Raw genomic sequence first — 15,992 nt, 5'->3', positions numbered from 1 at the left:
ATTTTTTTTTTTCTCCTCCTCCTCCCGCACATTCCAAATCCCTACTGCGCACAAGCGATAACATGACAATAGGCGTTCACTCCCCTAAGACCTATGTCATCACTCTGCCCACACTCATTCATTGGCTGAAAAAATGGCGCTAGACGCATCATACGACACGCGACTTTGCCGCCAAGATCGCGTACCGCATGGCCGACCCCGCACAGGGATCGTGTCGGGTTTCATGAGACGCCGACTTTGCCAAAAGTCGGCGACTTATGAAAATGCACGACCCGTTTCGCTCAACCCTAGTGATGAGTAAACGTGCTCGGATAACATCTTATCAGAGTACGCTCAGGTGTTATCTGAACATCTGGCTATGCTCGTATACTATGTTCGAGTCCCCGCCGCTGCATAATTCACAGCGGTTAGCCTGAACACGTGTGGGGATTGCGTAACAAACAGGGAATCCCCTCATGTGCTGTAGCTGTCTAACAGACATGAATCATGCAGCTGCAAAAACTCAAACATAATATACGTGCACGCTCAAATGCTCGGATAACATTTGAGCGTGCTCTTATAATATGTTATCCGAGCACATTTGCGGATGACCAGTGTCAAACCTGCAAGATTTTTTGATTTTTAATATAAATTGTGATATGCACAAAAAAAAAAATTTTAGAAAATACATTTAACACAGAAACCTGATTTATACATTTGGTTATTTCCTCGTGATCGAATCCTCTTCAGTTCCTCCTTCCCTCGCAAACCCCTCACACCACCCGCTTTCATAAACTCGGCCCACTTTTCAGCCTTGATTGCAGGACTGTGTATTCAGAGGTCATATTACAAGGCTTTAATGTTGCATTAGAACAATCAAAAGGATATTAGAGACAAAAGAATGGGAAGAAATACAGGTAAAACTAGAGGTAAGTTGGTTGTTTTGCACTATTCTTGTCAGTTTACGTTTCAGGCCATACCGAGCTCGGTGGATCCTGTGGTTCATTATATTGCTGTAACTTCATTGTGATTTGTATATATAACAAACAGATGATTTGTTCCCTCAGAGTCACATTTCTTGAGTTATTTCAAAAGGAGGTATTGATAAATTGGCGGGATTGAGATTTGGTTTGGCTCGCGGCACTCCAATATTGGACAGTGACACAGGCCACATAGGTGAAAAGGACGCACCGTCAAAAATGTTCCAAGGAGTCCACATTGAAAATTTAGGTGAAAAAAACCTTCAAGGTTTCATTTTTTTTCTGCCATAAAAAATGTGCTGTTTCCACCTGCCATAGTGGTTTTTCAAGCATATAAAATGGTGTAACAAGCCAGGTTCAAATACTGCACATAATTCCAGAGGAAGCAGAGAGTAAGTGAACCGAATAATAAAAAAAACCATATCCATGTGTAGGTACATAAATCGGTGTATGGATCATACATTACCCTTGATAGAAATACATCAGGCATATACATAGCACACCATCAGTGTATGATTACAATGTATTCTAACGCATAATATCAGAAAAATTTTAAAAAAAAAAGGGCTTTGCTCTATTATCCAATCATTAGGCTGTATCCCCAGATTTGCAGATTTCACAACTTGCCCGGAGAACTTCAGTGACATCAGCCAAAGCTTTTTAATGTCCAGCTCGACATGTCGGAGTATTGACCAAGCTGTGTGCTTCCTTACCGTTTGCTTTGTAGCATAGCATGCCACCATCCAGGTCTTTTACCTGCAATCATCTCTGCACCTGCTGTATTTCCTACTTCTCAGGCCTGCTGATTAACCCTTCATCTGTTGTTGGACTTGTTTACACTGCTACTATTTCTGTATTAGTGCATCTTCTCAATAAACAAACAGCTATCCATCGTTTTCTGATTAACCCTTCACCTGCTTTAAGCTTATACTCCTCTCTGGACTTGTTCACATTACGCTCCAACAATTCCAGATCTGGCTATACTTTTTCAGTTCTTGTGTTTGTCCACATTCTTGGCTCTGACTCTTTTTGTGTATCCTGCCTGCCGTCTAGCTTATCCGGTGATCCTGGTTCTCCCTGTTCTACTTGCCATCTGCCAAGTCTTCAGATTGGAGCGCTATACATTGAGCGCATTTCTTTTTTAGTTTGCCATTTTCTGATGCACTGGTGCTACATAGCAGCAATTATTGGACAAGCCACACAACCACAAATTATTGTTCTATTAATTCAGAAATGTGACCTGGCTGTAAAAGCAGACAGACAGCTGCATGTGACTTGCATTGAAGTGTATGGAGGCACAGGGGTGTGCAAGTTTTGAGCTGAGATCCAGCAGGACTGACACGATTAAAATCCTGAAGCTATGTTTTCAAGAAAAGACAGTAACCCAATTCTTGCCCGCGTCTCACGTGATTGGCACGGGGCAGTGAATCATGTCATGGTTTCTATCCAGTCAAAGCAGGAGCAATCAACAATTGCTTTGTCTCAGAGGCGAATATTCATAGCTGACTGCACAAGTCACAGTAATAAATAATGAATGTTTTATCTCGGTGACCTGTACTAATGACTAATGTGTACAGAATAACAGCCCTGGGACTGACTAAGCTCTCCGGCCTGCCAAACAAGTCCATGCGAACATTGTATCCGCGCAGCTGGCATGTCTCTACAGGTAACAGAATACAATTTCCTTACTGCTATGACACCAGAGTCCTAAGCAATTTCCTGGTATAGGGCCCATCACTCATCTTATAAGTCACCAAAGGTCAGGAACAGGTGACCTTAGTGAGGTATTGATCTAGTGGCAGCACTAGAGGGTAGGGGGCTCTACTGAGTGTACATTATAATTCCACAGTGCCTGACTATACTCATTTTTTAATCATAGGGCCCACCCTCTCATCTCACAGGTCAAGAGCAGGTGACCTTAGTGAGGTAATGATCTAGTGACAGCACTAGAGGGTAGGGGGATCAACTGAGTGCAAATTATAAATTCCACATTGCCCGACTATACTCATTGGGGACCACATCTCATCCCCCAGGTAAAGAGTAGATAAACCCTAAAGAGGTTGCAATATATCACCAGGTTTTTTATCGAATGAGCGTAAATTATTATTTTATTATTCCACATTGACTATAGTCATTTTTTAAACTATATGGTTCCATCTCTCTTCCCCCCCACATCAGGAGTAGGTGACCTTAGTGAGGTAGCGATCTAGCATTAGCACTAGGGAGCATGAGTGTTACCAGGTGAGTGTAAATGATTACTTACCATAATTACTCAGTTTGCCTGCCTTTAATCATTTTTAAATTATATAACTCCATATCTCATCCCCCAGATCAGGAGCAGGTGACCTTAGTGAGGTAGTTATCTAGCGGTAGCATTATGGAGCGTGGGAGTTATAAGGTAAGTGTAAATGCTTGTTTAATTACCCCGCCTTTGGTTTTTGTTTTTTTTAATTATAGGGCCCCATCACTCATCTTTTTAATATGGAGTAGTTCACCTTAGTGAGGTGGTGATCTAGCGCCTGCACAAAAGGCAAGTGATTGGCACTTCACCGCCAATGGGATCAACAAAGCAGTGGCATTAGCGGGTAGGGGATTTAGTATGCAAGTGTATATTATTATATTATCCCATATCACCTACATTCAGTCTTTTTTTTTTTTTTTTTTTTTAAATTATAAACAACCTCCTGCTGATCTACTCAAGAATTCTATCTTTCTTGGGCCATCTTATATATAGGCAAGAAGGATATTTCCTCAGCTATCGTGTATTACACAGCCGGCACCCAAGAGTATCTGATGCGGTGGAAACCATCTCTGATCACATTAGTTTATCCCATTAAATGGCACAGTCAAGCATGACCGCTGCAAGAGGTATCCAAGATGGCAGTCGTCAGTTTGAAGCTCATCAGCACCTACATGACGCGATCGCTGGTTGACAATGGGGTGCCATGACAGCAAGGAGCACTATGAAGGCTTCTTTGTCTGCCGTGGTATTATTAGTAAAAAGCCGAGCCTACCACGGTCTACACAGGGACCTTCAGAAGAACTCTGGTGGTCAAGGCTGGGCTTCATCAGAGACTATAGCCATTTTCCAATGCTACTATAGCGCACTGTATGTATAGGCCCTATAGCGATCACAGGTTTAAGTCTCCTAATGGGAGAAAAAGTGCAAAAAAAAAAAAATATATTAATATTGTAAAAAAAAAAATAAAACGTTTATATCGCCCCCCCCCCCCATTTCCACAACTGTAAATAGCAAAGTCAAAATACTAAGGAAAAAAAAAAGTTAAAAATAAATAGAATGAAAAAAAACACAAACATTTGGTACAGCTGCAAGCACAATTGTCCAAGATGATAAAACATTTACCCATACGGTAAATGCTTTAAAAACAAACAAACAAACAAAAAAAAACCCCAACAACATAACTTGCATTTTTTGGCAGACATATAGTGACCAAAAAACATTAAAAAAAAACGCAAAAAAAAAATGTGATATGCACCCCCAAATAGTGGAAATTAAAAAGTAATCGAGACGTGCAAAAAAAAACAGCCCTCTAACACTTCCATCATTGGAAAACTGGTCAATTTTACCACACAGAAAAAATAAATCCTCGACCACTATTAACTGCAAGTCTCAGTACTGTGGGTTCAGCACCTGCTATTACCAGTAGGGCATGCCGTAGTCTGACTGCTCTAACTGTAGAGAACCCTCGACTGCTCTAACTGTAGAGAACCCTCAACTGCTCTAACTGGAGAGAACCCTTTCCTAAATCCATGTCTGAATGATCTTTTTTCTGAACCTAAGGAATATCCCGTGCTCCTTTGTTGATTTTATGAAGTAAATCAGGTTTCCTGTTCTTTGTACTGACCAAGCGTCTAAATTCTCCCTCGGCGTTTAGCGTCACAGCTGGTAAAACAGGGTGGAGACATGAAGCGTCCTTTGATGGAAATTCTTCGTATACACAGTGTACATTCTCATGTCTGATCATCAGAATTAGAAACCAGTAATTAAAATGTAGCTCAAAAAAATTCATAACCTTTTATTAAAAGAATTCCCAACACCGAAGTATAAAATACTGCACAAATCACAACCGAGAAAAGCGACTACAACCTGTAACTCTCCAGCATACTACAACTCGCAAATGCCCTGCCATTAGGCACCTTGGTGGATAGTAAGCCACAAGACAACAAGTTTAAGACTTTAGAATTTTAACTGTAATAAATTATAAATTACCAGGTAGAAAAACCATGACAGCTTTTATTTTCTCAAGTATAGCGCCACACCTGTTAGCAGGTTGTGTGTGGTACTGCAACTCTCTTCAATGTATACATTTTGGGTTAAAAAACAATCTTTTTGCAATTGGGTTTAAATAAAAATGTTGCATTGTTTGCCTTTTATAGCTTCTGCGTGGTACTGCCTATTGCTGGCTGGTGAATGAGTTAATAGAGAGTACATCAGTGAGCTCGTTCTGGGAGAGTTTGTCATTCTTTTATCTGTTTTTTCCCGTATGCTGATTTATGACCACAGACTACATCGAAAAATGAATGAGCAGAGAAACAAAGAGCCAATAAAAGTTAATAAGAACATGTTTTAATAAAAACCCAATTGCAATGTTTTATTATTTCTTTTTTAAGACACAAATTCCTACATTTAAGGAAAGGAAAAAAAAATATTATATATGTCTCCCAAAAGTGGACAACCCCTTTAAATAGAGCTGAACTGATGTAATGGTTATAATCCCTTAGGCAGGTGTGGCAAAGTTTTCCAAGTTCCTATCCCAATATGTAGTAGGTGTAATAATAATAATAATAATAGCAAATACCTCCGATTAGAAATGTAGTATAGTTCATCTGATTCGCTATGTCTCTTTCCTCATGTGCGGCACTGCAGGACCTTAGGTATCCATGGTTACAACATGGTCCTGCGATGCCAGCACATGAGGAAAGAGACATAGTGAATCAGAAGAACTACTACTACTTTTCTAGTTGGAGGTTTTTGCTAATACTATTTTTATTATTACACCTACTACATATTGGGATAGGAACTTGCAGGTCTGGATTATGAACAATATGCCCTAATTTTATCCCCTTTTATCTCCCTTGCTTTTTTCTTGGAGGGCGATACACAGAGGTCTGGTGCTCCTTACGGTCATATTCATCATGTCCTTCCCTGTAACGGAAAGAAAGGAAAATCTATTATCTAGCTGCAAGTAAAATAGGAGAGAAAAAGCGATCATTAAAGGCATATTCCCATTACGGACATTCATGGTGTATCCATGCAATATAAGATAATTGCCGGACAGAAGTGGGTTTCACCTCGAGAAGATCTGCACCTATGTCAAACATAGCGAGGTGGCTCCTCATCAGTTAAAGGGAGTCTGCCACCCCCCTCAAAAAAAACAACACACACGAGGTGATATAGGGGACTTTAAAAAGCACACTTCTTGGTATAGTAGTCACTGCCTTTACGGGCACTGTCAATCAATATACAGGGAAGCAGCAAAGCAAGCTAATTTAGAGAGCAAAACAGTGCACCCAGCCCTGGGCCGCGACAAGGCAAAGCCCAGCCCTGGGCCGCGAGAAGGGGTTGTGCAAGGAAAACAAGTGATCATACTGATCGGTCAGCAATTTGGGGCGTCCGGTTCTCGGCATGAGCCAGGCTCAGACCAGTCCGTGACATGTATGGAGAAGCCTTGGAGCCGATCATACCTGAAGCACAGCTGGCAGTAGAGGTCATCGTCACAATCATGGCACCTTATAGCCGCATCCTCATTGCAGATACAGCACCAGGGCAGCTCCTCCTCTTCGGGGTCAGGGTCCTTTACTTTTACGGCTGTGATTCTAGCGGGCTGGATCTCTGCTGACGACTAATACAGGTATATTAGGAATTATTCATTTTAGACAAAGCGCCAAATGACCGATGAAAAAGGCTCAAGCTCATGGAAAAGCTCCTATATATTCCTAGTGCAGATACCTGTAAAGAAGGAGTGGAGGGTACATTGACGCCAGTTTTGGAAAATCCCTCTCTCCTAGCTGCAGTTTCCAACCTTGCCTTACTCAACCTCCCCAGGTCCAGTGCAGAGTCTCCACCGCTGCTCCTGGTCTCTGTCATTGCCTACAGTACTAACATCACATCGACAGCACTGCAGTCAGTGACTCAAGTCGTCCACTCTAGCAGAGCACACCGATTGGCTGCAGCACTGTCAACATAATGTCAGAGTCAGTGCTTGACCGTGGAAGGATTTTTAAAGTAAACTGCAGGAAACATCCTTTAACGACTGAAGTGGACTAACCACCTAAAGGAGTTATTCCCCATTGTCATAAATGGGTATTGCCTGATAGCGTGTGTAACTACAAGCAATTTTCCCCATTTACTGCTTGTTTGAATATTCAGCTATTTTAGAAATATTAACACATTTCTTTTGTTGACAGCTCGTTGCTTTGGAACCGACCACAGCTGCTAGACAGCAGAACATGCGCAGTGCTTACAAGCCCTTTTCTATTGATCTTGCAAGAACGGTTTTGAAGCAGGCCGGGATCACTGGAGCCCTCTGTTACCTCCTAACTCTGGAGACAGCAACAGTGGTCGGTTTCCTAGGCAACGAGTTGTAAACAAAAGAAAGGTGTCAATATCTCTAGATCAGCTGCAAATGTTAATAAACAGTAAATTGCAAAAATGCTCGTTTTAACCAGCCCTATCCAACAACACCCACTGCTGAAGATGGGGGAAAAAAAAAAAACCTTTAAAATATCAATATACATTGTACAGATGATCAAACAGATTGATGCTACCCCAGTCCAGCATCCACTGAGTTGTGGCATAAGTGTGAGGATACAGAGGTAATGTGACGGGAGCCATTGTGTCATGGTGCACTGCAGACACTTTGGGTCTACACTGGCATATTATGGGATGATGTGGGTACGGGGTGTAATGTAAGAAAGCACAAACTCTACATACAGTCCTGGGTACGATGCATGCCATTGTGTCACAGCGGCTTAGTGACTGGAGGAGGCGCTCAGGATGCCGGCAGTCGGGAGCTGGCCAAGGAAGTGTGCACTGCCCTGGTCTGGCAGGTCTGGGGTCCGGATGTGAACGCTGGAGCAGGGCAGTGCAAACCTTCTAATAACCCATCCCTTACAGTATTCTAAATGTCTGTATTGTTTTATGGAGATTCAGACATCCAACTGGAGATACGTGGGGCAAAGAGCGCAAGTAATAATTATTCACCCAATTACACTCCCCTAAAATCCCCTGGCACAAAAAGAACTACCAATATTAATGGGGTGTACAGGGACCAATACTGAGGACTAATCCACAGGATAAATCATCATTATCAGATTGGTGGGCATTTGTCACAGCGCCTGCCAAATCTGCAGTACACTGTGTAGTAGCCGCTCTCTGGTTACTGCAGCTCGGATCCCATTCACTTCAATGGGACCCGAGACTCTGTACAGAAGTGCACAGTTCTGGCACCATACACTGCACTTCGGCATGTGTCTGCAGAGCCAGCTGTCAATCAATATGCAGGTGACTGCCGCTTTCTGCACCACCCCGATGACTGGAAGACAATAACCTCTTTCTCACCAAGCCGCCAGCCTAACATGATTTATAAGCTATTTACAGGCTGATTAACCTTATATAAGCAGATAAATACTATTTTTTCTGGAGGTGACAGGTTCCCTTTAAAAAAGGTTGGTGGATTGCCATACCCAGAGACATTAAGAAATGTCCGTTATCTTGGTGAAAAGTCAGCATTAATAGCAACTTAATCACTTTGATATATTTGCACAAAGGTCAGTATAGAAAGCTCTTGATCTCGCCATGCCTAGGCCAGTAACTATGACAAGGGTTGTCCACTGCATGTAAAGGAAAGAAGGTTTCTTCAGCATCAGCAGAAGGAGGATTCTTTACTGTAAAAGCAGTGAGTAAAGATGGGAGGACACCTGGATGTTCGGGTCCGGCTGAACAGTTACAAAAAGTTTGGGTTCAGGTACCAGAACAGTACCCAGACCCGGACCTCATTCACTTGAATGGGGGCCCGAACATCGTGTTTGCCACACATGTGCATGACAGCGTGACAAACACCACTTCTGATCGGCGGTGAAATCATCCCCACCGGTCACAGAGCCGCGGTTCCCACTCTGTCAAAAGACAACATAAGCGCTCAGCTGTGATCGGAGGTATAAAGTTTACCTCCAGTCACTGGTGTCAGCGAATGGGACTACAGCTCCCATCATCCAACGCCTGCTGCTGCTAATAACAGCGAGCAGGAGCAGCAGATGGGAGTATTCATTAGCTGGCTCCTGCGCTGCAAATAAATAATAAAACAAAAAAAAAAACAAGCGTGGGTTTCCCTGTATTTTCGATAACCAGACAGACAAAACTCACAGCTGGGGGCTGCAAACCTCAGCTGTCAGCAAGCCTGGTTATCAAGAACCGAGGGGTCCCCATGCCGTACTTTTTAATTATTTAAATAATTTAAAAAAAAAAATAAAAAAAACGGCGTGGGGTCCCCCCATTTTTGACAACCAGCTTTGCTAAAGTGTGCAGCTGGGGGATGGTATTCTCAGGCTGGTAAGGGGCCGTGGCCCCACCCCCCCAGCCTTGCCCTGTAGTGGTGGCAGGTGGGGACCGACAGGTGAGGGATATTGTTGTTTTTATTTTTACTTTCTTATAGAAGACGAGGGCTTCAGTGGAATAGGCGTTAGGTGAGTATAACTATGTTTGTTATTTTTACATAAAAAAGTAAAATTGTGTTTTGTTTTATTTATAATAAAGGACTTTATTCTTGCTGTGTCTTTATTTACCATGTAACTATAGAATTTTGAATGGATAGGTACCTTATAGACACCTCCATTACTAAACTGTGGGCTTGATGTCACCGGACAATACAATGGTGACTGCAACCCCACAAATATTAACCCCACTTGCCACCGCTACAGGGTAAGTGGGAACAGTCGGGCAAAGCGCCAGAACTGGCATATCTAATAGATGTGCCTTTTCTGGGCAGCTGTAGGCTGCTATTTTTAGGCTGGGGGGCCAATATCCATGGCCCCTTACCAGCCTGAGAATACCAGCCCCATCTGTCACCTTAAGCAAGGCTGGTTGTCAAAAATGGGGGGGAACCCCAGGCTGTTTAATTATTTCTTTAAATAATTAAAAAATATGGCATGGGGACCCCTCTATTCTTGATAACCAGCCTTGTTGAAGCTGACAGCTGAAGGTTGCAGCCCCCAGCTGTGAGTTTTGCCTGGCTGGTTATAAAAAAAAATACAGGGGAACCCACAACATTTATTTTTTTTTTCGTTATTTATTTACAGTGCTGAAGCTGGTTAATGAATACACCCAATAGCCGCTCCTGCTCTCGCTGTTATTAGCGGCAGCAGGTGTCGGATGATGGGAGCTGTAGTCCCATCCGCTGACAACAGTGACGAGAGGTGAACTTTATACCTCCTATTACAGCTGAGCGCTCACGCTGTCTTGACAGCGTGGGAACCGCGGCTTTCTGACGGGCGGGGATGATTTCACCGCCGATCAGAAGCGGCGTTTGCTGCGCTGTTATGTACATGACAGCATGACAAACACCTGATGTTCGGGCAGCCAAACCCGAACAGAAACACGTACTTCCTGATGAAGTCTGTGTTCGGTGTCCGTACCCGAACAGTAGGTGTTTGGTATGGACACCGAACTTTACTGTTCGGGTTCACCCATCTCTAGCGAGAGGCAACAAAATTCTCGGCCTCAGTACACTTTATTTCATCAATTTATATAGATTTTAGTTACTAGTAGAGATGAAATTTGCAAGATCCTTATCTACTGCACAGGTCAGCAGTCCATGGCTGCTAGACTGGAGCACCACTGCCCACTTCCTACCTGCATCCCCAGCTCTACTTTGGAGTAGCTGGAATGGACAGACATCATATTGATGACATTGCACCAGACTAGTTAATCAATAGATGAGGAAGTCAGTGTGGTGGATCTGTAGCCAATGACTGCAGAGCAGGAAGTCAGTGTGAGATATTTGTATTACAGACCACCAATCCCAAAGGATTAAATGAGCAACTACATTTTGGATGCTTCACTCAAGAGATACCTACCACTGCGGGACCCTTCCGTCCCTACCACTGCGGGACCCTTCCGTCCCTACCACTGCGGGACCCTTCCGTCCCTACCACTGCGGGACCCTTCCGTCCCTACCACTGCGGGACCCTTCCGTCCCTACCACTGCGGGACCCTTCCGTCCCTACCACTGCGGGACCCTTCCGTCCCTACCACTGCGGGACCCTTCCGTCCCTACCACTGCGGGACCCTTCCGTCCCTACCACTGCGGGACCCTTCCGTCCCTACCACTGCGGGACCTTTCCGTCCCTACCACTGCGGGACCCTTCCGTCCCTACCACTGCGGGACCCTTCCGTCCCTACCACTGCGGGACCCTTCCGTCCCTACCACTGCGGGACCCTTCCGTCCCTACCACTGCGGGACACTTCCTTCCCTACCACTGCGGGACCCTTCCTTCCTTACCACTGCGGGACCCTTCCGTCCCTACCACTGCAGGACACTTCCATCCCTACCACTGCGGGACCCTTCCATCCCTACCACTGCGGGACACTTCCATCCCTACCACGGTAGGACACGGCTGTTGAGGACATATTTTTGTCACTTGGCACTCTATTGAAATGGAGGAAATTTATTTTGAAGCCCTCTGATGACCTCTCACTATTGAGAAAGTAACACATTGGGAGGGATCTTTTTCTGGGGTTACTATTAGAGCCAACATGGGTACTGTCTTTGTTAGGGCGGGAGCAAACACACAGGGCACAAATAGGCAAACAAAAGGGTAAATTGGACCCGTGTATCCCTGGAATCTTACAGAACTGGACATCCCTTGGCTCAAATGGGTTCTATGCAGCTATCTGTATCATAATCATGTCTGAACGTGGCCTAAACAAGAGAAATCTGTAATCTGTGGACTTTTTTACAATATCTGATAAAATAGATCTCGAACTTACAGTTTGTGTTGAAGGCAGTCTATTTCCTAGTTTTACTTCTTTGCGGTCACCGACAGATCTGTGTTGATTAGAGAGGTCATTATAGCCACTTGCTTCATCCAGAAAGACCTCTTCTGAGAGCTGCACGGAGCAACATAAAGTCATATTATATGGAAATCAGAACATCTATCGAATCGAAAAACAAATCTAAAGTTAAAATAACAGATCTTACATAAATAATAGAAATACTGTACAAGTATATGTCATGTAATCGATGTCCAGCACAACCTAAGGTATTAGAAAAGTGGATTTGTAAACGCCCCTCATACGAAAACATCCAATACAGCAAATGTGGGTGGGCCACACAGGGATTTTGGCTGCGACACAGATAGCGTAGAAATAAAATTGATCTATGTTGCTACTGCATCTCAGCAGGTAAATGGTGTCAGATTGCATCCGCAGTTGCAAGAAGTGGAATTTTCTTATGACTTTTGTTGACCCTCTTCACTTGAATTAAGCTGCGATGCAGCAGCAACGTAAAAAACGGATGAAACTGACAACTATGGCATATCACACACTTAATGGCAGCGGGAGAGAAAGCAGAATATAAACCCAGTCTGACCTGCTTTAGGATTTTCTGTACAGCCTCCTCTTCTGTTTCTTCATCGCTGTCTGGTAGCTTGATGTTGTCCAAGGTAACTGAAAATGGTGAAAAATAGTACAAAATTTAACTTTTATACAGTCTATGAAAGTAAAGCTCCTTCGCTAAGACATTATTGCTGTCAGATACATCGCTATTTCTAATCATGGATATGAGGAGTGAGGCATTCTGAACCTAGGTCTTACGACGCTTCCGCTGCCCCATTGCAAGGTCTGGGGAGGAGGGGGCGGAGTTTTGGCCGCGCATGCACGGTTGAAAAATGGCGGTCTCGACACACAAAAAAAGTTACATGTAACGTTTTTTGGTGGTGGCGGCGGTAAGCCAAAACACGACGCAACCATCGCACGATGGTTGCGACGTGTGGCACTGCGTCACAAATAAAAGTCTATGGAGAAAAAATGCATCCTGCGGGCAACTTTGCAGGATGCGTTTTTTATCCACAAAGACGCATTGCGACGTGCAGTGCACAACGCTAGTGTGAAAGTAAAACCGATACGTAACCACTTGTATGTAAAATTGTTATGTCATGCACGAATAGATACATAAATCATCCCAAATAAAAAGTGCAACTAAAGACAACGTGTTAAAATTTTTATTGAAAGTATAATAACATAAAAAAATAATATAAACAAAATATAGCTGATAAAAATGAGCACAATATAATGGTATAATAGGACACCAACCAAATATATATTTAACCACCACACATCTATGACATATACCAGCACTATTTCTCCCTTGCAGAAAATAAACAATTTTAATATATAGTGCAAAATTATGCAAAAAATATTTTTATGTGCAAAATTAGAATATATATAAATATTCAGTGCAATTGCAATAGTGCTATAAAAAGTGCAAAATTTGTAATAACACCAACAACCTAATATTGCACAATTTAAAAAAATATATTGTATTGCACCAACCCTAAGCACCAAAATATAAAGTGCTGTAAAAAACTAAAAGGGCTATAAATTGCCAAGTATGTCAACACTAATGAATCCCAGTGTGAAAGTAGCCTTAGTGAGAAAGCAGTAGGAGAAAAACGTTAAGGTTGAAAGAACATAACCACAAATATAAAAACTGTAAGCATTAAAACAGTCGTAGAACACAGAAACAACAGAAAACTGAGTAATATGGGAGGGTGCTGTGTCCCCCAATGAAGGCTCTGAGAAACAGATTTTACGGTAAGCAACCAAAAATCCTGTTTTCTCTATCGCTTCATTGGGGGACACAGTAACCATGGGACATCCCAAAGCAGTCCCTGGGAGGGAATAACAGACTTCCATCAGGTCAGAGGACTCTCCACTGCCACCTGCAAGATCCTTCTGCCTACGCTGGCGTCCGCAGAAGTGTAGGTATGGACCTTGTAAAATTCGGCGAACATGTGGATGGAAGACCAGGTTGCCACTTTGCAAAGCTGTAGGGCGGAAGCCCTGTGGTGCACCGCCCAGGAGGTGCCGACTGCCCAGGTAGAGTGAGCCTTAATCCCAGGAGGGGGCACTCTGCTCTTGACCCGGTAAGCCTCCAAAATTGCCGATCTGATCCAGCGAGCAATAGTCGCCTTGGAAGCCGGCAGGCCTCTACGCGTGCCATCAGGAATGAAAAAAAGCAAATCCGTCTTCCAAAAAGAGGCTGTTCTAGCCAGGTAGATCCTCATCGCCCTGACAAGGTCTAGCTTGTTCAAAGAACACTCCAGAGGATGAGTCGGAGCTGGACAAAGGGACGGTAGGACGATGTCTTCGTTGATGTGGAAGTTGGATACCACCTTTGGAAGCAAAGAAGGCGGAGGCCTCAGGACCACCTTGTCCTGGTGGATAACCAGGAAAGGAGGTCGACAAGACAGGGCTGCCAATTCTGAAACACGCCGGATAGAGGTGATGGCCACAAGAAAGGCCACCTTCCACAAAAAAATGACAGGGAAACCTAGAGGGAAGAGAAAAGGACATAGGCGGGACATGGTTGGACTCGCACCAACGGAAGTAAGCCTTCCAGGTACGATAGTAGATCCTGGAAGACGAAGGCTTCCTAGCCTGAATCATAGTCTGAATCACCCGATCTGAAAGGCCGGACGCTCTTAGAACTGCGGTCTCAATAGCCACGCCGTCAAACTGAGTGACCGAGAATTCGGGTGGCGGATCGGACCCTGAAACAGCAGATCGGGTCTGTCTCGAAGCCGCCAAGGGTCGTCCGCGAGAAGATTGACGATGTCCGCAAACCAAGATCTCCTGGGCCAATCCGGTGCGATCAGAACGACCGGCACCCCTTCCGCCTTGATCTTTTTCAACAGCTTGGGAAGCAAGGGCAGGGGTGGAAACAGATAGGGGAGCACGAACTACGACCAAGGAATGGCCAGAGCATCGATGCCCACTGCGAAAGGATCGCGGGACCTGGAAACGAACCGAGGGACCTTCCTGTTCACTCGGGACGCCGTGAGGTCCACATCCAGAGTCCCCCATCGAAGACAAATCTGATGGAAGACCTCCTGATGCAAGGACCATTCCCCTGCTGCGAGGCCTTCGCGGCTGAGGAAGTCGGTGGCCCAATTGTCCACGCCGGGGATATGCACTGCGGATATCACCGGAACAGTTGCCTCTGCCCAAAGGAGGATCTTGGATACCTCGGCCAAGGCCAGAGAACTCCGAGTTCCCCCCCTAGTGGTTGACATATGCCACTGCTGTAGCATTGTCCATCTGGATTCTAATTGGCAGACCCCTGAGAATCATTTCCCAGTGAAGAAGGGACAGAAAGATGGCCTGAATCTTGAGGACATTGATCGGCAGAGATGACTCCTGCGCCGACCCTGAACAGTCAGGTGATGAAACACCGCACCTCAGCTGGGAAGGCTGGCGTCCGTCGTCACCACCTGCCAGTAAACTGGAAGGAAGGACCTGCCCTGGGAGATGAGAGGTGACGTCAGCCACCAATTGAGGGACCGTTTGACCCGGGACGAAAGCCGAATCGGGCGATCCAGGGAGAATACAGACCTGTCCCACTGTGAGAGAATAGTCTACTGAAGAGGTCTTGAGTGAAATTGGGTGAAGGGAATCGCTTCCAATGTTGCAACCATCCTCCCCAGAACCTTCATGGCCGATTGGAAGGAGGGGAGCAGAGTACCCTGGAGCAAGCGAACTTCCCGACGAAGGATGGATCTCTTGTCTTCGGGAAGAAAGACTCTGGTCTGACGAGTGTTGAATAGCATGCCCAGAAATACGAGGCGCTGAGAAGGAACAAGGCAGGACTTCTTCCTGTTGACAAGCCACCCGAAACGGGCTAGAGTGTCGAGGACGATGGACAGACTTTTGTGAGCCTGAGAAAAGGACGGAGCCTTGATGAGGATGTCGTTCGAGGTATGGAAAAAGTACCAGGCCCCTGACCTTCAAGATGG

The 15,992-nt window shown here is 44.6% G+C and overlaps 1 protein-coding gene across 1 annotated transcript in view; it reads right to left on the bottom strand.

The window, feature by feature from the left end:
* Nucleotides 1-4,971: 4,971 nt before the first annotated feature.
* The window catches only part of ZFYVE19 (zinc finger FYVE-type containing 19), a 44,005-nt gene continuing 32,984 nt past the window's right edge, over nt 4,972-15,992 (bottom strand). Inside the window, exons 8-11 of the mRNA XM_077260763.1 lie at nt 12,569-12,645; nt 11,968-12,087; nt 6,666-6,823; nt 4,972-6,126 (exon numbers count right to left, since the gene is read on the bottom strand). Coding sequence (XP_077116878.1) covers nt 6,048-6,126; nt 6,666-6,823; nt 11,968-12,087; nt 12,569-12,645 — 434 coding nt within the window. The 3' untranslated portion in view covers nt 4,972-6,047. The remainder of the gene's footprint in view (nt 6,127-6,665; nt 6,824-11,967; nt 12,088-12,568; nt 12,646-15,992) is intronic.

This window comes from Ranitomeya variabilis, chromosome 1 (genome assembly GCF_051348905.1).
Source record: "Ranitomeya variabilis isolate aRanVar5 chromosome 1, aRanVar5.hap1, whole genome shotgun sequence".
NCBI lineage: Eukaryota > Metazoa > Chordata > Amphibia > Anura > Dendrobatidae > Ranitomeya > Ranitomeya variabilis.
Note: the sequence above shows the minus strand (reverse complement) of the source record. Positions and strands in the feature narration are given on the sequence as shown.